General features: G+C 38.6%; 1 protein-coding gene across 1 annotated transcript in view; it reads left to right on the forward strand.

The window, feature by feature from the left end:
- Positions 1–23,962, forward strand: part of UNC79 (unc-79 subunit of NALCN channel complex) — a 244,941-nt gene that overhangs the window by 192,964 nt on the left and 28,015 nt on the right. The window contains exons 41-43 of the mRNA XM_077123417.1: positions 760–828; positions 7,857–7,967; positions 16,859–16,963. Coding sequence (XP_076979532.1) covers positions 760–828; positions 7,857–7,967; positions 16,859–16,963 — 285 coding nt within the window. The remainder of the gene's footprint in view (positions 1–759; positions 829–7,856; positions 7,968–16,858; positions 16,964–23,962) is intronic.

A 23,962-nucleotide genomic window follows, 5' to 3' on the forward strand; every position in this document is an offset into this window, starting at 1 on the left:
GTTCCACTTGAAGAACTACTGACTTAGTTTCTACAGCTTTAAACAGTTTAATATCATACACAGCTACAGAGATTTAACTCTATCCCATTATTGTGATATTTTTAACCTGTTAGATAATGTAATTCTTTATTCTTGCTGTAACATTTCCCTCCAATCTCAGTAAACCCAATTTTAATAGGACATTTTAATGTGGAATCCTGCCAAAAGAGAACTCTAATAGCTTTATAAGGCATGATTTTTCTCTTGTAGAAATTTTATTGCTTTTTCCCAGGTCTCTGACATGTCTTTTAGTAATAGAGAAAGAGCACATAAAACTAATTCTTAACTGGAAAAATAACATAAAGGTTTTAAATAGATCTAAATGTTTTGTTTTTTTTCACCCCCACATTGCCTTTCACAAATTAGCATACTTTTTTAGAGTTGGAGATACTATCTACCTATCCATTAATCTATCAGATCATCCATCTGTCCAACTCTCTATCTGATTTAATTTTAGGTTATATCTTTGAGAAAGAGTTAGGAGCAATGTTTAGGTATTTGGTTTTTTATATATATTGTTTAATTATTTAATTAATTGTTTATTTTTTTAACCTGAGAATAGTTTGTTTTTTCAACATGAGTAGATAGCGTGGGAAAACTGTAGATGGGCTGTTATATTTCAAACATTTTTTTCTAAAATAAATGCTTATTGGAAACATTTCAAGCAAAACATAAACCAAGAAAAGTACTGACTTTTATTTTTTTAACATTTGTTCCCAGTGTTCTTTAGATTCCAGTTTGAGAATTATGATTTGCCTCTTGAAGATACCCTCTACCAATGCCACAAGGGTATGTATGTTTCAGAAAAAAACATTGCCCATTAGTTATTTCATTATTTTTAAACCTCAAAAATAGGCATGTAGGGTGCATGGGTGGTTCATTGGTAGAACGCTTACCTTCCATGAAGGAGATCTGAATTTGATTCCCGGACCGTGCATGCACACACAAAAAGACAAAAAGATAAGCATGTAGCAGTACTGAAGAAATAGCTGTTGCCTACTGAATGCTTCACTCACACCCTCTTCCCATATGCTACGTTAGTGTCTAGTTTGAAGAGCTCTAAAAATATCATTTTTCATTATCGGGCTTCCTCATCCTGAGCCATGCCCACCACTGCCCATCAATCCATCCTCCTTAATATTGACAAAGTGGTCCTTCCAAACATACGTCTCACTGTGTTAGTTCCATGCTTAAACATCTTTGATAACTCCTCATTTCTTTCAGGACAATGTTCAGATTCCTTAATATGATACACAAGAAGGCACTTCCTAACTTACCAACCTGCCTTTCCAATTCAGTCTTCAGCTCTTTGTCTCATCCCTGCTGCCTCTGGGTGATGGTGTTGCAGTTGTCATCATCATCATCATCATCAAAATAACTACCACCACCATTTGTTGAACACACACCATATGGCAGGCATTGTGCTAAGTGTTTTACATATATAGTCTTATTTAATTTCATACCTCCTTGCCTTTGCTTAGGGCTATTTCCTTTGCCTGAAATACTTCTTTCCCTTGTTTGTGTGGTGAATGCTTTCTCATCCTTTAAGGCCCCATTAAAATAAAAAATGCTCCTATCCTATGCAGCAAATTTCTTCTATAGGAGATTTCACACTATTTGAGAGAACTCTAGTCTATATTAGCACTATTAGATAATATACCAACAAGACTCTTCTCCTGCAAGTGCTTATCTTGACTGTGATTTCATAGACTCATGAAATGTTTGTACTGGAAAGTTGCTTAGAGTTCATTTGATCCAGCCAGTTCATGTATGGACAAGGAAACAATCTCACAGAGATGAAGTGTGTTGGCCAAGATCACATGGCTGCTTAGTAGAAGATTTGAGACTTTACCATAGATACCTTGAGTTCAAGTTTCTGGCTGTTTCGGTTGTAGCATAATGCTCCATCATCATGCTGTTCTGCTACATATAATAGCAAGTTTCTACAGGGGCTTGAATTCCAGTTTTTCTTTTTGACCAAGTAGGATCCACTGTATATCAGTTTGAGACATAATCCCATCTGCACTTTCTCATAGTCTGTTTTTGTTGTGGGGCGCACCAAAAGAGAGACCACACAAGTCAAAGCAATTTGCAAGCCAATTAGGAGTCTTTATTAGCCGGCTGGGCGACTGCCTCAGAAACTCAAGAAGGAGGAATCAGAGAGCAGCCCCAGGAGTTCTCAAGGGGGGCTTATAAAGGTAAAAACCACAAGCGTATCCACAGAAGCAGGAAAAAGGACATTATCTTTTTGAACCACATCTTGGTTTGCAGCTGTAAGCAAGCAATCTTATCTACAGAAGCAGAGAAATGCCATTTGCTCTTGCACAATACATCCCATTCTTTCCTCTTTACCCCCTGTACTAGTATACAAGGGCTTGGCTATTTCTGCAAATCTGGGAATCCAGAGTCCGCAATATCCAACTGCCCCCAGGAATTCCCGTACCTGCCTCTTTGTCTTTAGTTGGGGTATCCTTAACATAGCTTCAACCCTACTGGAGGATAGTGACCTCTTTCCTTTCTTTAGTTCATATCCTAAGTATGTTGCCGAATTGGTGCAAAATTGGGCTTTCTTAGCTGAGACCTGATAGCCTAATTGGTCTAGCTCCTACAGTAAATTTTCAGTCGCTTTTTTACAATCTGACAGGTTATTGGCTGCCAGTAAGGGGTCATCCACATATTGTAGCAGGGTTATTTCTGGATGCTTTTGTCTAAAGCTGGCCAAATCTTAACTTAAGGCTTCATTAAACAGGGTGGGAGAGTTTTTGAAACCCTGTGGCAACCCGGTCCAGGTCAATTGTCCAGAGAAACCCCCCTCTGGGTCAATCCATTCAAATGCAAAAACGGGTTGACTTACCTCAGCCAGAGGAAGTGAAAAGAAGGCATCCTTTAAGTCCAGAACAGTATAAACCTGTTGGCTGGGAGGTAGCAGGCTCAGGAGTGTATATGGGTTAGGCACAGTGGGGTGAATGGTTTCAACTCTTTTGTTCACTTCCCGGAGGTCTTGTACTGGCCGGTAATCCTCAGTCCGGGGTTTTTGGACCGGGAGAAGGGAGGTGTTCCAGGCCCAATGAGGGGACTAGAACGCCTGCCTCCTGGAGTCTTTTGATATGGACTGCAATGCCTTTCTTAGCCTTTAAGCTTATTGGGTATTGTCGAATTCTGACAGGTGTGGCGGTGCTAGTCAGCTGGACAACAATGGGGGGCCGGTGGGCGGCTAATCCTGGTAGATTAGTCTCTGCCCAGACGCCCGGTATTTTTTCTTTAAATTCCTGCAGGTACAGGCCTGGGGCCTGCATTGCCACCTCTGCAGTAAGTAAATATTCTTCTGATAAGGAGCAAGTGAGGAGGATTTCTGAGGGGTTGGTATTGAAGGAGAGCTCGGCCAAATTGTTTCTGAAAGAGATGGTGGCCTGTAATTTTTGGAGAAGGTCCCTTCCCAAAAGGGGGTACGGACACTCTGGCATCAGCAGAAATGAGTGGGTGACAGTTCCTTCCCCAAGGTTAGTGATCCTAGTCTTTGTCCATGGGTAGGACTTTGTTTTTCCCGTTGCTCCCTGTATGGGGATTTTTTCCTTAGATATGGACCCTTCTGCCTGCTGGAGGACAGAGAAGGTTGCTCCAGTATCCACAAGAAATTTTATAGGCTTGCCCCCAACTTCTAAGGTGACCCTGGGCTCCCGGGGGCTTAACGGAATGGAGCCCCGGTCCCATCAATTTGCCTCCTCAACTAGAACGGGGGATGGTTTCAGTCCTTTAAGTCCCCTTTTAGGGCATTCGTTTTTCCGATGTCTGTTGTCTTTGCAGTAGGCGCATTGGTTTACACCTAGGCCCAACCTTTTTCCTTGTTTCCCCTTCCTTTTTTCAACAGTTTCCTATCTATCTTTCTGTTTTTCCTGTTCAGCCATTGCGGATACTAGAATTCTGGCAATTTTTTTTTTGGATGCGTGGTCCCGGGGTCATCTCTGTTATTAAAAGTCTTTTGGGCAATCTCTACCAGTTCAGACAGCACCTTACCCTCAAATCCTTCTAGTTTTTGTAATTTTTTTCTTATATCTGGGGCCGACTGGGTGACAAATACTATATTTATGGTTCGCCTATTTTCGGCTGCCTCTGGATCTATAGGGGTGTACAAGCGGTATGCCTCAAGGAGGCGCTCAAGGAGATTCGTCTGGTTTTTGTATACTTTCACTTACCCGAGATAAATTGATTGGCTTTTTGGCTGCCCCTCTAGTCCCCAGAGCAGAGTCTGGCGATACTGATCGAGAGCCTCCTTACCTTTATCAGTGTTGGGGTCCCATCCGGGACGGGTGGAGGGGAACACAGCCTCTAATTGGGTTGGCTTGGTAGTGGGCTGTCTGTCAGGTCCAAGAATTAACTTCCTCGCCTCTCTCCTGACTCGATCTCATTCCTCGGAGGTGAAGAGGGCCTGGAGGAGCTGTTGGCAGTTCTCCCAGGTGGGCTGGTGGGTAAAAAAAGACAGTCTCCAAGAGGGAGATGAGCCCTTGGGGTTTTTCAGAGAAAGAGGGATTTTGGTTACTCCAATTATACAGGTCGCTAGAGGAAAAGGGGATATAGACCATGAAAGGTGGACGGGCATCCCCTGGGGTAGGGCCAACCTGTCTTAAGGGTAAAATTGGAGCCCCGGAAGAATCCGGTGACTGTGCACCAGAAGAGGGGCGGTAAGCAGAGCCACTTCTGGTATGGGGGGGACTGAAGGTCACCTCCTGGCTATCGGAGGGGCTGATAGCCGCCTCTCGGCTGCCTCTCCCCTCTGGTCTTAGAGGGGGTGGAGAGGCTATCGGATATGGGGGAGGATTCATTAAGAGCAAATCCTCCGGTGGTCCCGTCAGTACTGGGACCCTATTAGTCTTTTCTTTCTGAGTGTTCTTTAGTATGAGGGCTGTTTTGGCTCTGGGGGGGTCTTCCTTTTTGGGAATCCAGGCAAACCGTAACCACTTGGGTGTTTCTGTTAAAATTTCCATCCAAATTAGTATATAGGGGAGCTGGTCAGAGTGGCCTGGATCACCAAAAATTGTCCTTTGGACTCTATAAGCTATAGATAGGTCTGTGGTTCCCTCGGAAGGCCACCCAGAACAAAAAGTTGGCCACTCCTGTGAGCAGAATCTCTCCAAGTTGAAGGCACTGACAGGGGCTCCATAGTCTCCAGCCTTCCGCTGAAATTCTTGAAAATTTTTCAAAAAAACATTGAAAGGGAGTACAGAGAGATGAGCTTGACTGACCCATGACAATTATGACAAGAACGACACGGAATGCGACAAGACCAGGAGATGAAAGAAGGGACAAACTAAACCAAGACACACACAAAAACCTTAATTGATTCCTAACCAGAAGCCCCAGGCAATGTCTTGCTCTGGGACCTGACCTCGGAAGTAATGCTGTGTCCAGCCTTCCAGAGGTCCCTGACCTGGATCCAGTAACAGACCTGCACTCACCGGTGAGATTTCCAGAAACAGATGACTCCACGCAGATTTTTGTATAATTTCAGAGAGTCTTGTAGGACCGGCCTGGTTCCTGGTCCTTGCCTGGGGCGGAGGAACATCTCTCCGAGGCCTTCCCCTAGGACAGACCCAGGTTCTAGGGGCAATCCCCAGGACTTGTGGTCACCAGATGTCCCGTTAGGGATGATCTCGCTGGGGCCTCCAAATGTTGTGGGGCACACCAAAAGAGAGACCACACAAGTCAAAGCAATTTGCAAGCCAATTAGGAGTCTTTATTAGCCGGCTGGGACTGGGCGACTGCCTCAGAAACTCAAGGAGGAATCAGAGAGCAGCCCCAGGAGTTCTCAAGGGGGGCTTACAAAGGTAAAAACCACAAGCTATCCACAGAAGCAGGAAAAAGGACATCTTTTTGAGCCACACCTTGGTTTGCAGCTGTAAGCATGCAAACTTATCTACAGAAGCAGAGAAATGCCATTTGTTCTTGCACAATACATCCCATTCTTTTAGTTTCTTAACAATGATTATTGTTCAATTTTTAAGTCTTGGGAACGTCCCGCCCTAGATCTTGTGACTCCAAATACCTTCTTCTTGCTAGGGCCTGATTTATTGCCTGATTTATTGCTCCTGACCCCCCACATTTTAAGGCAACAGAGCAAATAGCTAGTCAATAGAACTATTTCAAAGTGTTTAAGATTTTCTATATGGAAAGCATTACAGGTAAAAGATACAATTTCTGTCTTCAGAGGCAATTAATGCATAACAAATTCATTTTTGTATCAATAAGGAAAAAGAATCTTAAAAATCTAATATCCCTTGATTGTGTCATTCCTTTTCTAGGTTTCTGACGTGTCTTTTAGTAGTAGAAAAAGAGCAAAATCAATGTTATGGTTTTAAATAGATCTAAGCATTTTGTCTTTTTTTCCCCCACATGGCCTTCCACATTTTTTATTGTATGTATTTATAAAACAAAATATAGAATTGTATATGTATAAGATTTTAAGTAAAGAAACCGCTATTCATAGAAGAAGGGAAATCTACCAAAGGGTTGTCATTAAATGGTGGGATTTGCCTTATCAGTACTTTTCTATATTTCCTAAATTTGCAAATGAAGAATGTTTTACTTTTATAATCCAGAAACTAACAACTGAATAGGTGAAGAAGTAGTAGATATCAGTGTGGGCTAGTGTGGAAGATTCAGAACCCAGTTGAAATCTTGTGTTCTCTACAAAGCAACATCTTGGAAAAAAGCCCTGGAACTTGAGTTTGAGTTCCATACAATAGCTGTGTGACCTCACTTGCCTACTTAATGGACTTCTCTGAGGAATAGGGATATTAAGCCTTCAGAGGGTTCATAATGAATGTCATAGCTAACTTTGGTGGAGTGCTTGCTGCTGCCAAGTGCTTTGTAAACACTATCTTCTTTAATTCCAATTTACAGTAGAGAAACCTAAGTCTCAGAGAGGTTAAATTATTTGTTCAAGGTCACAGAGAACTAAAATTTGAACCTATTTGTGTCAGACTTTAAAGCTTGTGTCTTTATTTTATTTTTTAATTTATTTTTTGCATGGGCAGGCACTGGGAAACAAACCCGGGTCTCCAGTGTAGCAGGTGAGAATTCTACCTCTGAGCCACTGTGGCCCACCCTAAAGCTTGTGTCTTTAGACAGTATTACATACTATGCTCCCAGGACAGTTACAAGAAATTTGAAAGAGATAAACCATATGACAGCATCTAACTTTACCTGATACTTAGGAGGTGCTCAATAAATGTTTTTAAATGATGTAAGAAAGCACATAGGACTAAAATTGACCCTTTATAGGTAGGCTTGAGATACAGAGACCAAAATGGATGTTGTCTTCCTGATAAACACGGGCAGGAAGATGGGTAGCTATGAGAGTTTTATCTAGTTTGCTAGTACTTTAGGGTAGTTTGCACAACTTAACTGAGATGACAGGCTTATAGATTATGTTCATGTGATAAACTCATAGATACTCAAAGGTTCTGAAAACTAGAGTGGAATATCCTAATGCAAAACTTACAGAGTCTTTATTGTTTTGATTATTTGAAAGAACGTGGGGATGGGGTGAAATGAGGTAGGTTTGTAAATGATGCCACATGGAAAAATGGATTTTTTTTCTTGAGCAATAAAATGATTAAACTATGCTCTTTGAGCTGTTGATTGAAGGTACAAGTCTATTCTTATTGGATTAGTAGGGTTATTACAGTAGTCTCCTGGCAACAGATACTAAATAAATAAGAATGATCCCATTATGTTTTAAGTATTATAAAACTTCAATACTTTTACTTTTTAATGAAAGAATTAGTAATTGATTTTATTTGACCCCCATCTCATTGCAGAGTTTGTTGGAACCATTTTCAAAGCTGATTAGCTTTGTGATTCAGAATGCCATCTTCACTCTGGCTTACTTGGTGGAACTGTGTGGCTTGTGTTACCGAGCTTTCACTAAGGTGAGGTTGTATATATGTGTGTTCTAGTAAAACTGAAAACTGGCAGAAATAAGTGTTTTCTAATCAGTGTCAAATCCCTGTTGGGTTAATTGTTTCAATAATACTTGAAAAATGAGTAATTCTACTGAGATCTGATAAGTATAAAAAAAAGTTTATAGACACATGTATAAATTATGTTTGAAATATGCAAATTTGAGAAATTAAGGGTCATGTAGCTAAAGGGTTTAGAAGAGAAGAGGTATTTTTAATGAAATGAACTGATGTTCTCAATGACCACTTAAAGTCCTTTTAAGTTCACTTCCCATGATTAGTGGGAAAGCCATCACTACATATCATTTTTATACCCAAAGTAGAAACATCTCAGTTCTTCCATTGTAAGAGCCTCTGGAGAGCTCATTAAGTCTCATCATTTGGCTGTCTACTTGGTTCTAGGCTCTTGGCCTCTGAGATTGTAATCTCATTTTTTTTGTCATCTTGCCTTAATTGTGTCTTCTTTATTACATTGCTTTTAGCACCCCTGCCCAACTACTAAGAAAGTGGAAAAGTACTGCTTACTTGGTAGATAATGGCATAATTGTGGAGTGGGCAGACACTACTGCCCTACTAGAGGAGCAGAAGGCAGGATAAATTAGCAGCATTTCTGTCCTTAAGAACAATGTGTAAATGTTACCCTTCCAATTTTCAAATCTTCCAATTTTATTTTCAATGAGGTCTTTGTTTCTGTTGCTTTCTCTTAAAACATTAAAATTGCCCTTTTTCTCTGTTCTATTTAAAACATCCTCTCCCTCTTCTTACCATCTTGTATCCATTTTGCAATATTCAGTGTTCCATGGTAATCTGTCTCCTTGGTCTTTCTTTTTATAAACTATTTTATACTGTACCTGAAGCAATATATTTTTTAACTAACAAGATAATCAGCATTTTTTTTTTCTTCTTTTAAATTCTTCCTGGAAAATAACTTCTTCTCTATTTTGTTCACTTAAAAAAAAAGATCTGAAAGAGACTGCCCCAAATACTTTGAGAAGGTGTTCTATTTTTAGAAGTCTTTATTTCTTAATCTTCTTTACATTTGATTTATTTAAATTATCATTTTTTGGAGTAAGAACCAATAGTAAGTTTGTAGTTTCTATCTTGTACACTGTAAGTATTGATTATAGGGAATCTTCCAGATTTTTGAATTTAGAATATTTATGGTTTTGAATATTTATTGAACATTGTGTCTCCTCACAGTCCATCATAACTTTAGTGACCTTATACTTCGCATTGTCATCCATTCTTTATTTCTTCAACACAAAATGACTATTACTTATAGAAATTTCCAATGCAATATATTCCTGTGTTCCTCAAAAATAATTAGAAACTATTAGATGTTAAAGAAATAGTACTCTCTAACCGAGCCTTCTACCTCATATAACACAATGTAGAGGCACTGAAAAAAAATAAGAGCTTTAGATACCTCCCTTTATGGGAATATTGCAATCTAGCTAACTTGAAAACCGTTCCACTTAAAATACTAGAAATTCTGGGTGGAATGTAATAAATTGATTTTAACTATATAGCTCATTTTATAAGAAATAAAGGGACAAAAATGAAGAGGGACCAGAGAACCACAGTGGTAAGCATAAGTTGGTATTATAGCAGTCCTGGAGTGGGGGTGGGGGTTGCTTCTCTGGGTAATTTAATGGCTTAAGTTTTAAAGAACATGCTGTGATAAGAGATGACATCTTGGGCCTTGTCCAGTTGGGGGATGGAGTTGAGTCATGACAGCATAAAGTTAGAAAACTTGAAAGGCTATATGTACTTAGTAAAACAATGGCCTAGAAAAAATATATTTTTTTATATGTAGGGGGCAGAGAATAGTATTCTTTTCAGAACAGGAACTGGGGAGAAAAAATTATAACTGCCTATGAAAATTAATAAACATGGGCCGATCTTCAAACAGCTCTAGAGTTTGTGTTTACAATACTTGTATGCTCTGTGAACTCGCAAGCTGAAAAGGCAAGTAATATTCATGCTGAGTATTACTAGCTTTGGAGTGTCTTGAAGAAGAAAGTTCGAAAAAAAATTCAAATCTTTCTGGAGGGACATTCATGTCTTTAATAAAGACTCAACAGGATTTCCATAGTTAAAATCCTGATGAATGTTAGATAAGAATCTAAAATTATGAAACACATGAAAAAATTATCCATCATGAGCTAGATTAGCAGACTCAACAAACAGCAAGATTATTCCCCTAGAACTTCTGGTAGAACCATTCAATAAAGACTATAACACATACCTTAAATAATAAACATGTAAAAATGAATTAAACACATGAGAAAATATCCAGTCCTCCTTGCCCCCTCTCTTCCAAAAAAAGAACCAGGCAGATTTGAATCAAGTGGAAATTCTATGAATGAAAAATAATCACTGACATAAAAAACAAACCAACCAAAAACCTCAATGGACAGGTTAAACAGAAAATTAGATATAGGCAAAGAGAGAATTGATGAAATGGAAAATAGATTGGAGGAGTTACCTATCATGCTTAAAGAGAGATGAAGAGATGAAGGATTAAATTAGAAGATCTAATACACATCTAATAAGTGTTTCAGAAAGAAAAAATAGGCTTTTTATCAATTTCAGAATTAATAAAAATCATTAATCCTCTGATTCAGGGAGTACAAAGAGCCCTAAAAGTTTTAAAAATAAAGTAAATCTCTACCTGCTCATGTTATAGTCTATATAAGTAGGTACAACTTGGCAGAATAGCCAAATCAAATAAAATACTTTAAGAACAGCTGAGAGAAAAGACACTATAGATAGGCTTAAAATAACTTCTCACCAGCATTATGGAAAACAGAAGATAATGCGAAAATGACATTAAAATGATGAGAAAAAGATAACCCTGTCCACCTGAAATTCTCCACCAATTAAGCTATCATTCAAAAGTGAAAACTAAATAAATATACTATTAAGAAAATAAACAATTTTTTCCTGATAGATTCTTACTGAAAGAACTATGAAAATCTGTTGTATGGTGTTCTAGTTTGGTAGCTGCTGGAATGCAATATACCAGAAATGGAATGGCTTTTAAAATGGGGAATTTAATAAGTTGCTAATTTACAGTTCTAAAGCCAAGAAAATGTCCCAATTAAAACAAGTCTATAGAAATGTCCAATCTAAGACAGCCAGGGGAATATACCTTGGTTCAAGAAGGTCAATGAAGTTCAGGGTTTCTCTCTCAAGTGAGAAGGCACATGGCAAACACAGTCAGGGTTTTTCTCTTATCTGGAAAAGCACATGGTGAACATGGGGTCATCTGCTAGCTTTCTCTCCTGGCTTCCTTTCATGAAGCTCCCCAGGAGATGTTTCCCTTCTTCATCTCCAAAGGTTGCTGGCTGGTGGACTCTCTGCTTCTCATGGCTATATCGTTCTTCTCTGCTCTCTCTGAATCTCTTGCTTTCATCTTCTATAAGATTCCAGTAAAGTAATCAAGACCCACCTAGAATGGGTAGAGATACGTCTCTACCTAATCCAATTTAACACCCAGTCTTGAGTGAGTCACATCTCCATGGAGATAATCTAATTAAAATTTCCAACATACCGTACTAAATAGGGATTAGAAGAAATGGCTGCCTTTACAAAATGGAATTTGGATTAAAACATGGCTTTTATAGGGTACAGACATCCTTTCAAACGGGCACATATTGGAATAAAATTGAACCCAGAAGGATGAAATAAAATTTATGAAGAAATGTGAAAGTATAGAAATACAAGTTAATATTGACCGTTAAATGTAGTAATAGTAATAATGACTAATTAGATGGTTAGAAAAACCATTTAGGAGACACTAAAGTACTGGATAACAATAACCGGCATCATGGGATGGGTATCTGTGTGTGTAAATACACAGTTAGAACAATTTATGTATTCTTAAGAAGGAAGGCAGAGATAATGAGTAAATTTAAATTCTTAAAAATATATGTAAATGTTTTAAGTGCAAACCCTAAAGACTATAAATAGAAACAAACAGTTGTTTGTAAACAGAGAGAAAAACAGGAATAAGAATTCAATTAAGAAAAAAAGAATCATAGAACAAGTTGAAATATCCACAAAAACAATGATGGAAGTAAATTTCAAGTATTTCAGTAATCACAATAAATGTAAGCAGACTAAATTCACCAATTAAAAGGAAAAAATTGCTAAATTGCATTTTTAAAATCCAGGTACACGTTATCTATAAAAGACACACCTAAAGCACATAGACACAAAGAAATTTTGAAAGAAAATAGGTAAAAAGATATACCAGGCAAATGCTAACTAAAAGAAAGCTGAAGTCAGTAGACTGACTTCTAAGTTGAAAAGCATTATTATAAAGAAGGTCACCATATGTCGATAAAAGGAACAATTCATCAAGAAAACATGACAATTTTAAAGCTTTGTGCACCTAATTATATAGCCTTGAAATATATAAAATGAAATTTAATATAATACAAAGAGAAATTGACAAATTCACCTTCTACATGAAGCTACACCAGCTCACAGGACCATGCATACGTGGGGAAGATATGTATACATACACTCACCGATGCATACATATGTACATAGCTATTCTGTGTTCCATATACTCTTCAGGAGTCTGTGAGGGTCTTCTCTTGACTTCCTTCTATTCTCAGAGGTCTTATTCCTGTCTCCTGAGAGATTCTGGCCCTGACAGTCACTTCACTTGTAGGAGCAAAATGTGTACAGAGTGAGTACAGTGTGTGCCATCAGGGTGTGTGTGAGTGAATGAGAGTGCACATGCACATGTGCAGCCAGGGCTTTTGACTAAGAAGACTCTTAAAATTCATATAAATGTTCAAGTTTTGCAGACATATATGTGTGTGTGTATAAACAGTATATATGTATGTGGGTATACAGACATGTATATATACATTTATTTCATACTAAAGTCTGCATGGGGCCTGGCCCTTACTATATTTGGAAATTAAAAATACACTTTTAAATAATTCACAGATCAAAGGATATATAATAACAGATTTAGAAAATATTTAGAACCAACAATTATGAAAATACTACATTCCAAAATTTGAGACATACAGCTACAAAAATATTTAGAAGAAAATTTATAGGATTAAGAACTTTTATTGAAAAGAAAATAAACAAATACAGCAAAAAGTACTTCTTTGACTAGCCTAGTGAAGTAAGCAAACCTTTGGCAAGGCTGATCAAGAGAAGCAGAGAAAAGGAACAAAGAGTATCAGCATCAAAAGGGGGACATAACTGCAGACGTATTAGAGATTGGGAAATGAAGAGACAATAGCATGAATAACTTTATGCCAGAAAATTTGAAATCTTGGACAATAGGAGTAATTTTCTAGGAAAAAAATATAATATTTAATAATAATAAAAAAAGAAAAACCTGATGACGTAAATGATTAAAGAATTTAAAACTTTAAAAATCTATCTTCTAGAAGCCTGCATTTTAAGCAGACTGCAAGGTGGGTGGGAATTCACAAACCCACTGGGCAAAAAAGACACCCTCCCAAATGGGTAAAGCACAGTAAGGATACAGTAGAGAAATTTGAGTTCCAGACTCGGCTTTTATAGCTTTTTCATTATCTTGAATATTTAAGAAGAGCCTGTATCATATTCTAAATGCTTAGGGGGAGGAGAATACTATCAATATTCTGAGCAGACAACATGAGAAGAGTGGCTTTGGACAGATATCTGGATGTTCTCCCCCAAAGGCTGTCTTTGCCACAAAGGGAATGAAAAGCTGAGCCCTCGGTCCATCCAGCCTCGTTGGGAATGACTGTTCTTCTCACAGTCCCCTCACTAGAGAGGAGGCAAAAATAGGACAAATCCATTCTGGATTGGTATCTGCAATGCCATTGTGGAAGAAAGAAAACTAGTGACTGCCAGAGTGACAATTACCTGGACTCACACTTTTCTTCTGAGTGGTTAAAGACAAGCCAGTTGTAGACAGCGGGCAGTGTGCCATGACCTGTCAGCCTTGGAATCTGGCATCAATGTGATCTGGTTGTGTGACACTGGTTGACTTATCTCACCTCTCTAAGCCTGTTACTGTTGGTGAAATAGGGATGATAACATGTCTATTGGATGGAAAAAAAAAATCTATCCACAAAAACCCTTCCAGTTTTAGAGATCACTTCCATCAAACATTTAAGGAACAGAATGAGCTCTACTCTATATAAACTGATGGAATAAAATAAGAGGGAATACTTCCTGATATATTTTATGGGGCTGGAAGGATCTTGATACCTCACAGAGAGAAGGGTAATAGGGGAAAGGAAAATTATAGACCAGTTATGGAATTTTGCATGGATGCAAAATTTCTAAGTGAATAATAGCAATTCATTGCATTAAAATAATGCATCATTATCCAGTTGGGATTTTTATAGGAATGGTTTAAATATTAGACCATCTATTAATGCTACAGTGTTACCAGATTACAGAAGAAAAACTTTTATCATTATCTCAGTGGGTGCAGGAAAACCATTCTATAAAATTCAACACCCATTTATGATAAACTCTAATCAGGCTAGGAATAGAAGGGAGCTTCCTTAGCTTGATAAAGTATATCTTCCAAGAACCTCCAGTAAACATTATACTTAATGATGAAACACCAACAGTAGACCCTCTAAAATCATGAATAAAGACAAGAATAATGCCCATTATTACTGCTGCTGTTCTTTGTTCAGCTGGGTGTCCTACTCCTTTTGGCAAGACAAAAGAATAAATCAAAGGCATAAGGATTGGAAAGGAAAAATAAAATTCTCATTTTTCATAAATGATGTTATTATAAATGAACCCAAGAAAATCTAGGCATCTTGTTATAGTTTATAAGTGAGTTCAGCAAGGAGGCTGGATACAAATGAATATCTGGAATTTATCTACCTTTAATATTCAGCTATATATAATTATAAAATTCCATTTATTATAGCAACAAAATACAATTATAATGGTTCTAACAAAATGTGTAAGAACTTTATGGTAATAAGAAAAGCATTTTACTGAAGAACATTAAAGATCTAAATCAATGAAGATAGATGAGAACCCAGTAACACAAAGGCAGCTAATTCCCACAAAATAACCCATACTTTTGGTATAATTCCATAAATCTACTGGACTTTCTCTTCTGGTAATGGTGGATTAGATTATTTGAACCTAATCTTCCATTTAATTTAGAAAGTAAAAAAAAAAAAAGTGAACAAATTATTTTTTGAAAACTTTTAAAAAGTATCAAGTTACTAACCAAATACGGAAGAATTACCAGCTCTTGGAGAGCACTGGAATGCAAAGATATGGAGATGTGAGCACTGAAGGCTAGTTTTTGTCCTTGAGGTGTTTTCCAATCTGTAAAATGTGACTGAGAGCTTGAGCTGCAATTTTGTAACCCATGAGGTTAGAGGGCCAAAAGTTAGAATCTAGGGCCTATGAAGAGTGGTGACTTCCTCCCCTGGACTCACTTTTGACTAGGACCATAAATAAAGATAACCTAGCATGAACTTGCCTTCATAAGGATAGAGCTCAGTGTCAAGTCACATGGATGGCCCAAAATAAGATATCACATTGCAAGTTTTTTATGTGTATTAAGGAAACCTTAGCATGCCAGTGCCCCCAGCCATCTGGCAAAACCCAATCAGCAATCTCTTTGAAGAGAGATGACATTTCAGGCCTCACACTATCTCTACAAATAATTTTTCAATGTAGCTTTGATTGTAGCACAATCAAAGATTAACAGACATACAAGAAGGCAAGCTACCATGAGTGAAAGTGAGTAGACAGAAAAGACATCAGACAGACCCATGGAAACTCCAGTTACTTGATTATGATGAAGCCACACATGGGTGGCTTCTAAGGTGCTTGCAAAGCTCTGTGGTTTGACCTGAGGGATCATTACATGAGTGTTCAATTTCTGTCAATCCATTTAGCTGTACACATTTATATTACATACTTTTCTGTGTGTTATATATTACAATGAAAAAAAGCCTTACAAAATTGAAAGCCACTGAACGTCCCAACGACAGAACAGGTCAATAAAATGTGGTATATTCATACAATGAAATATGATTGAGCAGTTTAGTTTAAAGAACTAGAACTTCATGGGTCAATAAGGAATAAATTTCAAAAATATAATGTAGAAAAAAATTGTAAGTTGCAGAAAATATGCCCAACATGATAGCTTTTACAGAAATTTTTAAAACATGTGAAACAATATTATACATTTTGATAGGGGATGCATATGCAGTATAAGTGTAAACCATATGTGAAATAATAAGCACAATAGTGGCTACTTCATGGAAAGGAGAAAGGGAGATGATATATAGGTAGCCATACCTGCTTCTATACTGTTTTTATTTATTATGAAAAATGGTTTGGGTTAAATAAAGCAAAGTATTAAGAGTTGACAAGAATGGGTGGTAGATTACATAATGTATTCCTTTCTCTCTGTTTTTCTGCATGCATGAAGTAGTTCATTTAAAAAGTAACTTTTTGGGGAGAGAGAGGACGTGGAACACTTTAACCAGCTGCATGTTTCTTTATAAATCATTTTATATTAAAAACATACTTTTTAGATTTGCTTAATTTCAGTGGTTCTTGGACCCTGTTGAATAAGAAGCAAATCCTGTGGTATCGATAATATCTTTCTCTTTTCCATTAAATTGAGTGTTCTTAGCACTTCAGTATACTTTTGTTACACACATAAATGCTTGTTTTTGTCTTTTCTGTCTAATTTTAATTTTATTTCTGAGGATAGTTCATTATATATATTTTAAGTAAGTGTTTTTTATTTCTGATCTTTTGGGAGCCCTTTTGGACACAGATCTATTCTAATTGGATTTTTAGAAATCACTCATGTTCTTCTATTTTGTTTCATTTAGGAGCGGGATAAATTCTACTTGTCTCGTAGTGTTGTCCTAGAACTTCTGCAGGCTCTGAAGCTCAAATCTCCTTTACCAGACACAAACCTTCTTCTGCTTGTCCAGGTAGGGTTGTGAGTCATTTCTAAGGCTTTTCATGAAGCTGGGCGGCATACCAATAAAACCAAATGTCTCTGCCTGAGATAGGATACTCTGTATCTTATATGAGTTATGCTCTAACTAATACTAGGCACTTGGAGCTTCCACTTGGCTAAAATACACAAAAAAGAAATGTTTCTTTTGTTCCTACTGTTGAACTAGTTCTGTGGGGAAAAACAAAGAAGAATGAAAGATAATTTCTGTCCTTAAGAAATGTGCAGTCTAGTAGGTAGGTGGAGCAGCTCACTTACAGCAACTAGGGCTGAGGCAGGGCTAATGAACTAAAAACTGGGGGTCCATGCTGAGATCAGGTGGCAGAGTGATCTCTGTGAAGCAAAAGTAGGGATGAGGGTGGGCTAGACCAGGAACCTAGTCAAGAGGCAAGATGAATAGAGCCGAACATGGGTAGGGGGAGGGTAGGAAGGAGCTGGCACCCAAGGGAGTTCAGAGGTGGAGACCTTGACCCCGTATGAGGCAGGCTCTGGAAAATTTGCAAAGAGGGTGCCTTTGGTTGTGGGGCTGCTTTTGAAGGGGTGAAACCCTCCATCCCCATAATCCTTAGCTTAGCATCGTAGGAAACTGTACATTTTGAGAACCCAAGATAGGCTATGACTAGTGCCATGACAGAGAGTGAGAAAGAGAGAAAGAATCCTTTGGGGAAGTTAGGAGCAAGTGGGATGCCGCCCCATATGGTGTAGTAGCCGAAAGTTTTCATGAAGGAAATGGGATTTGAGCTGGGTCACAGAGGACTGGTGGATACAGATAAATGTCTTTGCCTGGAGTTGGAGTTCAGCTTAGTAATAATTAGGACAAGCATTGAGTTTTTCTCCAAGGTAGAGGTGGCACTGACTGGCTTCAAGGAATAGGGGGAAACTCAGATAGGCAGGAGGATAGCCCCAATAGTGTGGAATATATTTCAGGATAATGATATGAGGGGGTGGTGGAGAAAAAGTGGCTGGCAGTGGACCCTGCCCACCTTGTCCCTGGGGGCTGAGGCAGGATTTAAAGACCTGGCCATGAGCTACAGGTGGATCCCAGCCGTCAGATCCAAAGTGCCCAGTTACTGAGTTATAGCTCCTTCAGTTCTCCCTCCTATGCATTTAAGACCAGCTCCAGAGTCTGGGCTGTACAAGTTTGAGGTTAAATGACTGGACCAAAATGGGAACTTGGTATAAGGAACTAGAGAAGGTTTTCTTGAATCTTTGGTAGCATTTGGAGAGCCAAGGGAGAAGGGAATATTAATTGAGCACCTGTTATGTGCCAGCAAGGTCCTACGTGCTTTACATGTTCCCCTAACTTGTGAAGGATTGGTTCTGTACTGCTGAGGAGAAAACTGAGGCCCAGGGAGATTCAGTGAGTTGCCCAATATCACACAGCTGTCGTAACTGATAGTGTCACCATCTCGCTATTAGGACTCCAGAGCCCAGTTCTATTTAATGTGAAGAGTCAGGTTCTTTTCATCACTTGCCTGGATTACCACCACAGCCTTAGTTTTTTTGCACTGCCTTCATCTCTCTCCACAGCAGTCCCATCTTCCTCCTCATGGCTGCTCAAAGGAGTTTCTTTAAAATTCTATCTTTTATGAGATCATTCCCTGCATCAAAAACCAAAATGAACTTGTAGTGCCTGAATTATCAAGGTCTTCCATCGTCTGGCCACATTTGACTATTCATCAGTTTTTCCCACTATAAATATTTACTGGACACAGTGTTCTGGGTTATAGAGATATAAAACACATAGGCCCTGGCTTAGTTTTCCATGCTACTAAGGCAAGTACCAAACAATGGGTTGGCTTAAATAACAGGAATTTATCAGCTCACAGTTTTAGAGGCTGGAAGGCTAGCTTCCTCCTGGGGTCAGTAGTCTTCTGGCTAGCCAGCAGTCCTTGGATTCCTTGCCCTTCCCATCAAGTGGAAATGTATCTCTTTTCTCTTTGGGTTCTCACTGACTTCTGGCTCCTTCCTGTGGCTGTCTCTATGTCTGAATTTCTTCTGCTTACTTAGGACTCCAGTAATCCAGATTAAGACACAGCCTCATTCAGTTGGGCCAAACCTTAATTAAAAAGAACAACTTCAGGCAGGCCACAGTGGCTCAGCAGGCAGGAATGCTTGCCTGTGATGCCAGAGGACCCGGGTTCGATTCCCGGTGCCTGCCCCTGTAAAAATAAATAAATAAATAAATAACAACTTCAAGAGATCCTATTTACAATAGGTTTATACCACAGGAATGTAGTTCAAGACCAAGAACACTTCTAAATTTGGATATGCCATTTAATCCACCTCAAGCCCCTTCCTGATGAGGCTAAGTACTATCAAGAAAGTCTACACAGGGTGGGCCGCGGTGGCTCAGCGGGCAAAGTGCTTGCCTGCTATGCCGGAGGACCTCGGTTCGATTCCCGGCCCCAGCCCATGTAACAAAAACGGAGAAACAGAATACAATAAAACAAGAAAATGTTTAAAAATGTTTCCCTTTCTTCCTTCCTTCCTTCCTTCTATCCTTCCTTCCTTCTCTCTGTCTTTCCTTTAAAAAAAAAAAAAAAAAAGAAAGTCTACACAGCATAAGGTGGTGGCTAACTCAGCCCGGGAGATGGAAGAAGTCTCCTTAAGTCATTATAAACCCTGAATGTGGCCCAGGTGTTGTGCAAGGTGCTGGAAAACATTTGAAGAAGCCACGATCCCTCCCTTCACAGGGTTTGCAATCTAGAAGGTGAAGGTGAAATGTAAACAAAACTCCAGCACAGTGTAATGTGTACAGTAGTAGAGGAGTGTACTAAGGAAGGAAGTGTTGTAGAAAAAGGACTGCATGGACCTTGAAGGATATGCAGAAGATCAGGAGTTTATCCAGTAGAGAAGGGGAGGAACAGCACTTAATATCCACTACCTTGTCTCCTTTTTCCCACTGTATACTACTAATCATTAGAACTTTGAGTTTTTCTCAAAGGTTTGAAATATAATAAAAAAGGTTGTTCGCTTTCAATGAATGATGGTCTTCGGTTGTTTTCAGAGAACTTTCAGGGGGCGTATTGAAACTCTCTAAGACCATATGTGATAAGTTAGTGATTGTTAGAAAATGATAGCCGCACAGGGCATGTTATAGTCAGAATGAAATGGCTCCCACTGTTAGCTCAAGTTGTTAGCTCAAGATGTTAGCTCAGTAGGAAGAGGCACAATAACAACCAGAGAATTATCTGGGTTTCTAGGGAGAGACAAGCTTTGAATTTCTTCCAGTGGATTGCCAATGGTCTTTTTATCCTTCCAACTAATACATTAGCAGCAGCCCTGTTTCTAAATACAAAGCAACTTTGACACAAACTGACCTTCAAGATTAATGAGATCTACATTGGCTTGGAGGAGAGGGCAAGTGAAGTACCCTGTGAGGAATTTAAGGTTAGCTTGTTTAAAATGTCTGGAGGTCACTTGCTTACAATAGTATTTCAGTTGGGAATGTGTCATCTCAAAACAACCTAGGCTTTGTGCCACTGAAGATGCCTTCCTTTGGGCATGGGGAAGTAGTCTCTTAATTGCCCTCAGTCTTGAGTAGAGTAGATCTGCACAGCTGATCTCCTTGGGGTCTAATACCACACCCTATAAATGGAGATGGGGATAGGCTTTCTATGAAGTACATTAGACAACCATAATAAGCACTTGTCACAAAACAGCAAAGAAACATTGACAGTTTAAATTACCCAGGGCTTAAGGAAACCACAAAAACAGTGATTATTGCATCACAGTTAGGTGAATAAATAACAAAAACAAATTAGCTTTGGGAAGAAAAGAAGTAGATACTTCTGAATGTGCTTGATGGATTCTCACATGTCATTTCAAATGTTTAATATTTTCATCTTTTTAAAACAAATATATATGGTCATTGATCATTAAGTTAAATTTTAAAAGTCAAATTTTAAAATTATTTAGATTGGAGAGGTAGGTTTTAGAGACATTTTGAGATCATGCCTATGAGGAGCACCTTTTTGAATAATATTTCAACCTTTTCCACTTGGGAAAGTGGCCATGTTCACACAAGTTCCCAAGTTCACACAATTTCAAAAATGTTAAACATCATGCCCATTTCGAAGTATAAAAATCTTTGTTCTACAAATGGTTGGAGTGAACTATTTTTGTTACTGAGAAAAATAAAAGAGAGGCCTATTTTTACCAAAACAGAAGTTAATTCCCTTTTCTGCCTTGTGGTAGTGGCTAAGTCACGGAGAGAAGTCATCCTTGGGGCCAGGTCAGGAGGTGAAGGAGAAACATCTCTTCTTCCTCTTATGAGTAGAGCATCTTTCTGTTCCATTGTCCAGTTATTTTTTCTCTTGGCCTTGACTACCTGGGTCTTCCAGGTGTTCCGTGGAGTGCAGTGGAAGTCATAGCCTGTTCTCTTCTGGTAGCTTCTCTTAGGACAGAAAGTCTACTCTGGCATCTGAGGGGCGCTTTGCCCTTTCCTGACAGGAAACATTAGAAGACCAAGCTCTCACTATGGACAGAGTGTGTGTCTGGGGCAGACAGTGACTTCCTTCATGGGTATCAGTGAGCATCATCTGAAGACAGTGGAGGTGGGTGTGTTTAACTGAAAATGCAGTTTGGAAACAAACAAGGAAGCAATCAGAAGGAAAGACTCCACAGATGACCCATCATGAATGACACTAGCCCCATTAGTGAGAAGAGAGCCAGTTGTTCAGATCTTGGATTTGCCATTCATCCTTTCACCTCATAGAGAACCATTAGAGTATTTCATTGACTCCTTCTCTTCCTGGGGGGTTGGCATTATGGGGAATTTCCCAGCCTTCTATATTATATCTGATCAGCCACGATTCTTATTATTTGTTTTTACTTATATATAAAGTCAGGTGGCTTCAGTTGTTCCTGTGGATTTTTTTTTTTTAAGAAAAAAGAGGCATGGAGAAAAGAAAAGAAATTACCAACTAGAAAAAAATTATTCAGAATCTAAATTGTTGGCCACCAAAGTATAGTTTTCCTTCTGTATTCTGTACAGATGCACTTTCATGCTGTTTTAATTCAGATCTATTGATATTTTTGCTTTGTTACAACCTTTTTTCTTCTGCTGGTTTGCTCTAGCTATTTTATTGGTATGTGATAGGTTATTATAATTGTTCTTGAGATGGATTAAAACAGAGTTCTCCTAACAGAGTGATAACTCATTAAAAGCTACCATAAAGAAAATTTAAGCTCAAATCAAAGATGAATTTCTTTAGCTCTTATTATGTGTCAAAGGTAGATATTCCTCTAATCTGCATATAAATACTCCCACTCCATGGGTTGTACCTGCATATTTAAGTTGTGAGCTATCATGTCAAGGAAAGGTTTTCTTTTAAAGATAGGTTAGTTGTGGGCTGGAGGACAAAATGGCAAAGGTACGTCTGTTGTTTTTAATTCACAGAGTTACTAATGACATGGGGTTGTTAATATTAGTTGAGTTAGTAATAATCCAGTCATGTATGGGATGGAGGTGGAGATACTATTTTGGGTATATCTGGATAATGAAGTTAGTAATGACACATAATGGATATCACATTCTTTTGTGCTCTTTTGTATTCATGGGGGAGTGCATCTTTCAGTGGTGTTATTACTACTTCTATTTGAAAGTATAGAGTTCTCCCTTCTACAGTAAGCAGCACTTCCCCCTCTGATTTTAGGTATATTTTATATTTTTAACCAATTCTATAAAATTGTAACGGATTTTTTCAGTTCATAGCTGGCAGCTATTTAAAGTGAACATACAAAGTTTTATTAATGTTTTAGTTGTACATATTATATAAAGATATACTAGATTAAAATACATTGATAAAAAATAATAGATGAATTTAGAGGGTTATGCACTTTATTCCCTCTAATATGCCAGACTCTCTGAGGCATCTCCATGAATTTCAGAGTGATTTTTTATTAATTCTGACTTTTAAGAGTGATCACAGATCAGATATTTGAATTTGACCTCCCGTCTGGACACTTGTGGCAGCCAGCCATGTTGATATCGTGCTCACGTTATGCTTTGTTGAATATGCCAGGTGGGAGTGGAAGGAGGATACTGACATTTGAAGTTATGCCTCTTAAGAAATCTTATCTTTCACTCAAGTGCCTACCCAGGCCATACTGTACGGGGCCAAGGGCTCTAAGCCCTCCTCAAATAAACCAATTTGTCTAAATCACAGCACACAAGTTCCCTGTGCATCCCTAACCTGACATGGTCGGTTCTGTTCTGACTTTCCATGTGGCCTTTCTCAGCTGTGGAGTCTCATTTCTTTGACAAAGAAATTAATTAAAATGTTGGTATCCCAACACAGGTTTTGGAACTTAGTTATTAGCAATTTGCTTTAGATAGTAGACTCTGATACTTTTGAAAATAAATTTTATGGGAAAACATGAAGTATCTGCCAGGAGGTTGGGATGCTTCTCCTTTTCACTGTGTACTTCCCTCAAGCATTGTGGGTTTCATTTTTTTAATTTATGGGTTTGGGCAACATTGTGGGCTTTTTTTTTAGTTGATTTGTTTACTTTTCCTTTTATTAGAAATAAGTCCAAGTTAGGTGAGCAGACATTGACATATTTGAATAAAATAATAGACATTTTTAGGTATAATCTGTATGTTTCCAACAGGTACTTTCTTTGACAGATTTAGAATTAATGTCCAAAGAGATGCTCCAGCTTTCTGCAACTGTATCTGTGACAAATTGAAATGACAGAATGTGAAACTGTAGCTACCTGTCCACTCTTGTCATCTGGCTGTTCGGGGCAGCTCTGCCAGCTGCCCTCCCACCCCCAGCTCAGTTGCCTACACCTCAATGTCTTTTCATGAAGGACCAGGCCTATCCACACTTGAAGACCAACTTTTGGCCCTGAACAAGAATGTGTGGTCTCCTGGCCTCAGAAGGCTTGTGGCATAGAGCTGCATCTTGTTAACCAAACCGGCTACCCATGGATAATGCTGACCCCTGACCAGCCTAGTGTTGTG

Source organism: Tamandua tetradactyla, chromosome 12, assembly GCF_023851605.1.
Source record: "Tamandua tetradactyla isolate mTamTet1 chromosome 12, mTamTet1.pri, whole genome shotgun sequence".
NCBI classification, from domain to species: Eukaryota; Metazoa; Chordata; class Mammalia; order Pilosa; family Myrmecophagidae; genus Tamandua; species Tamandua tetradactyla.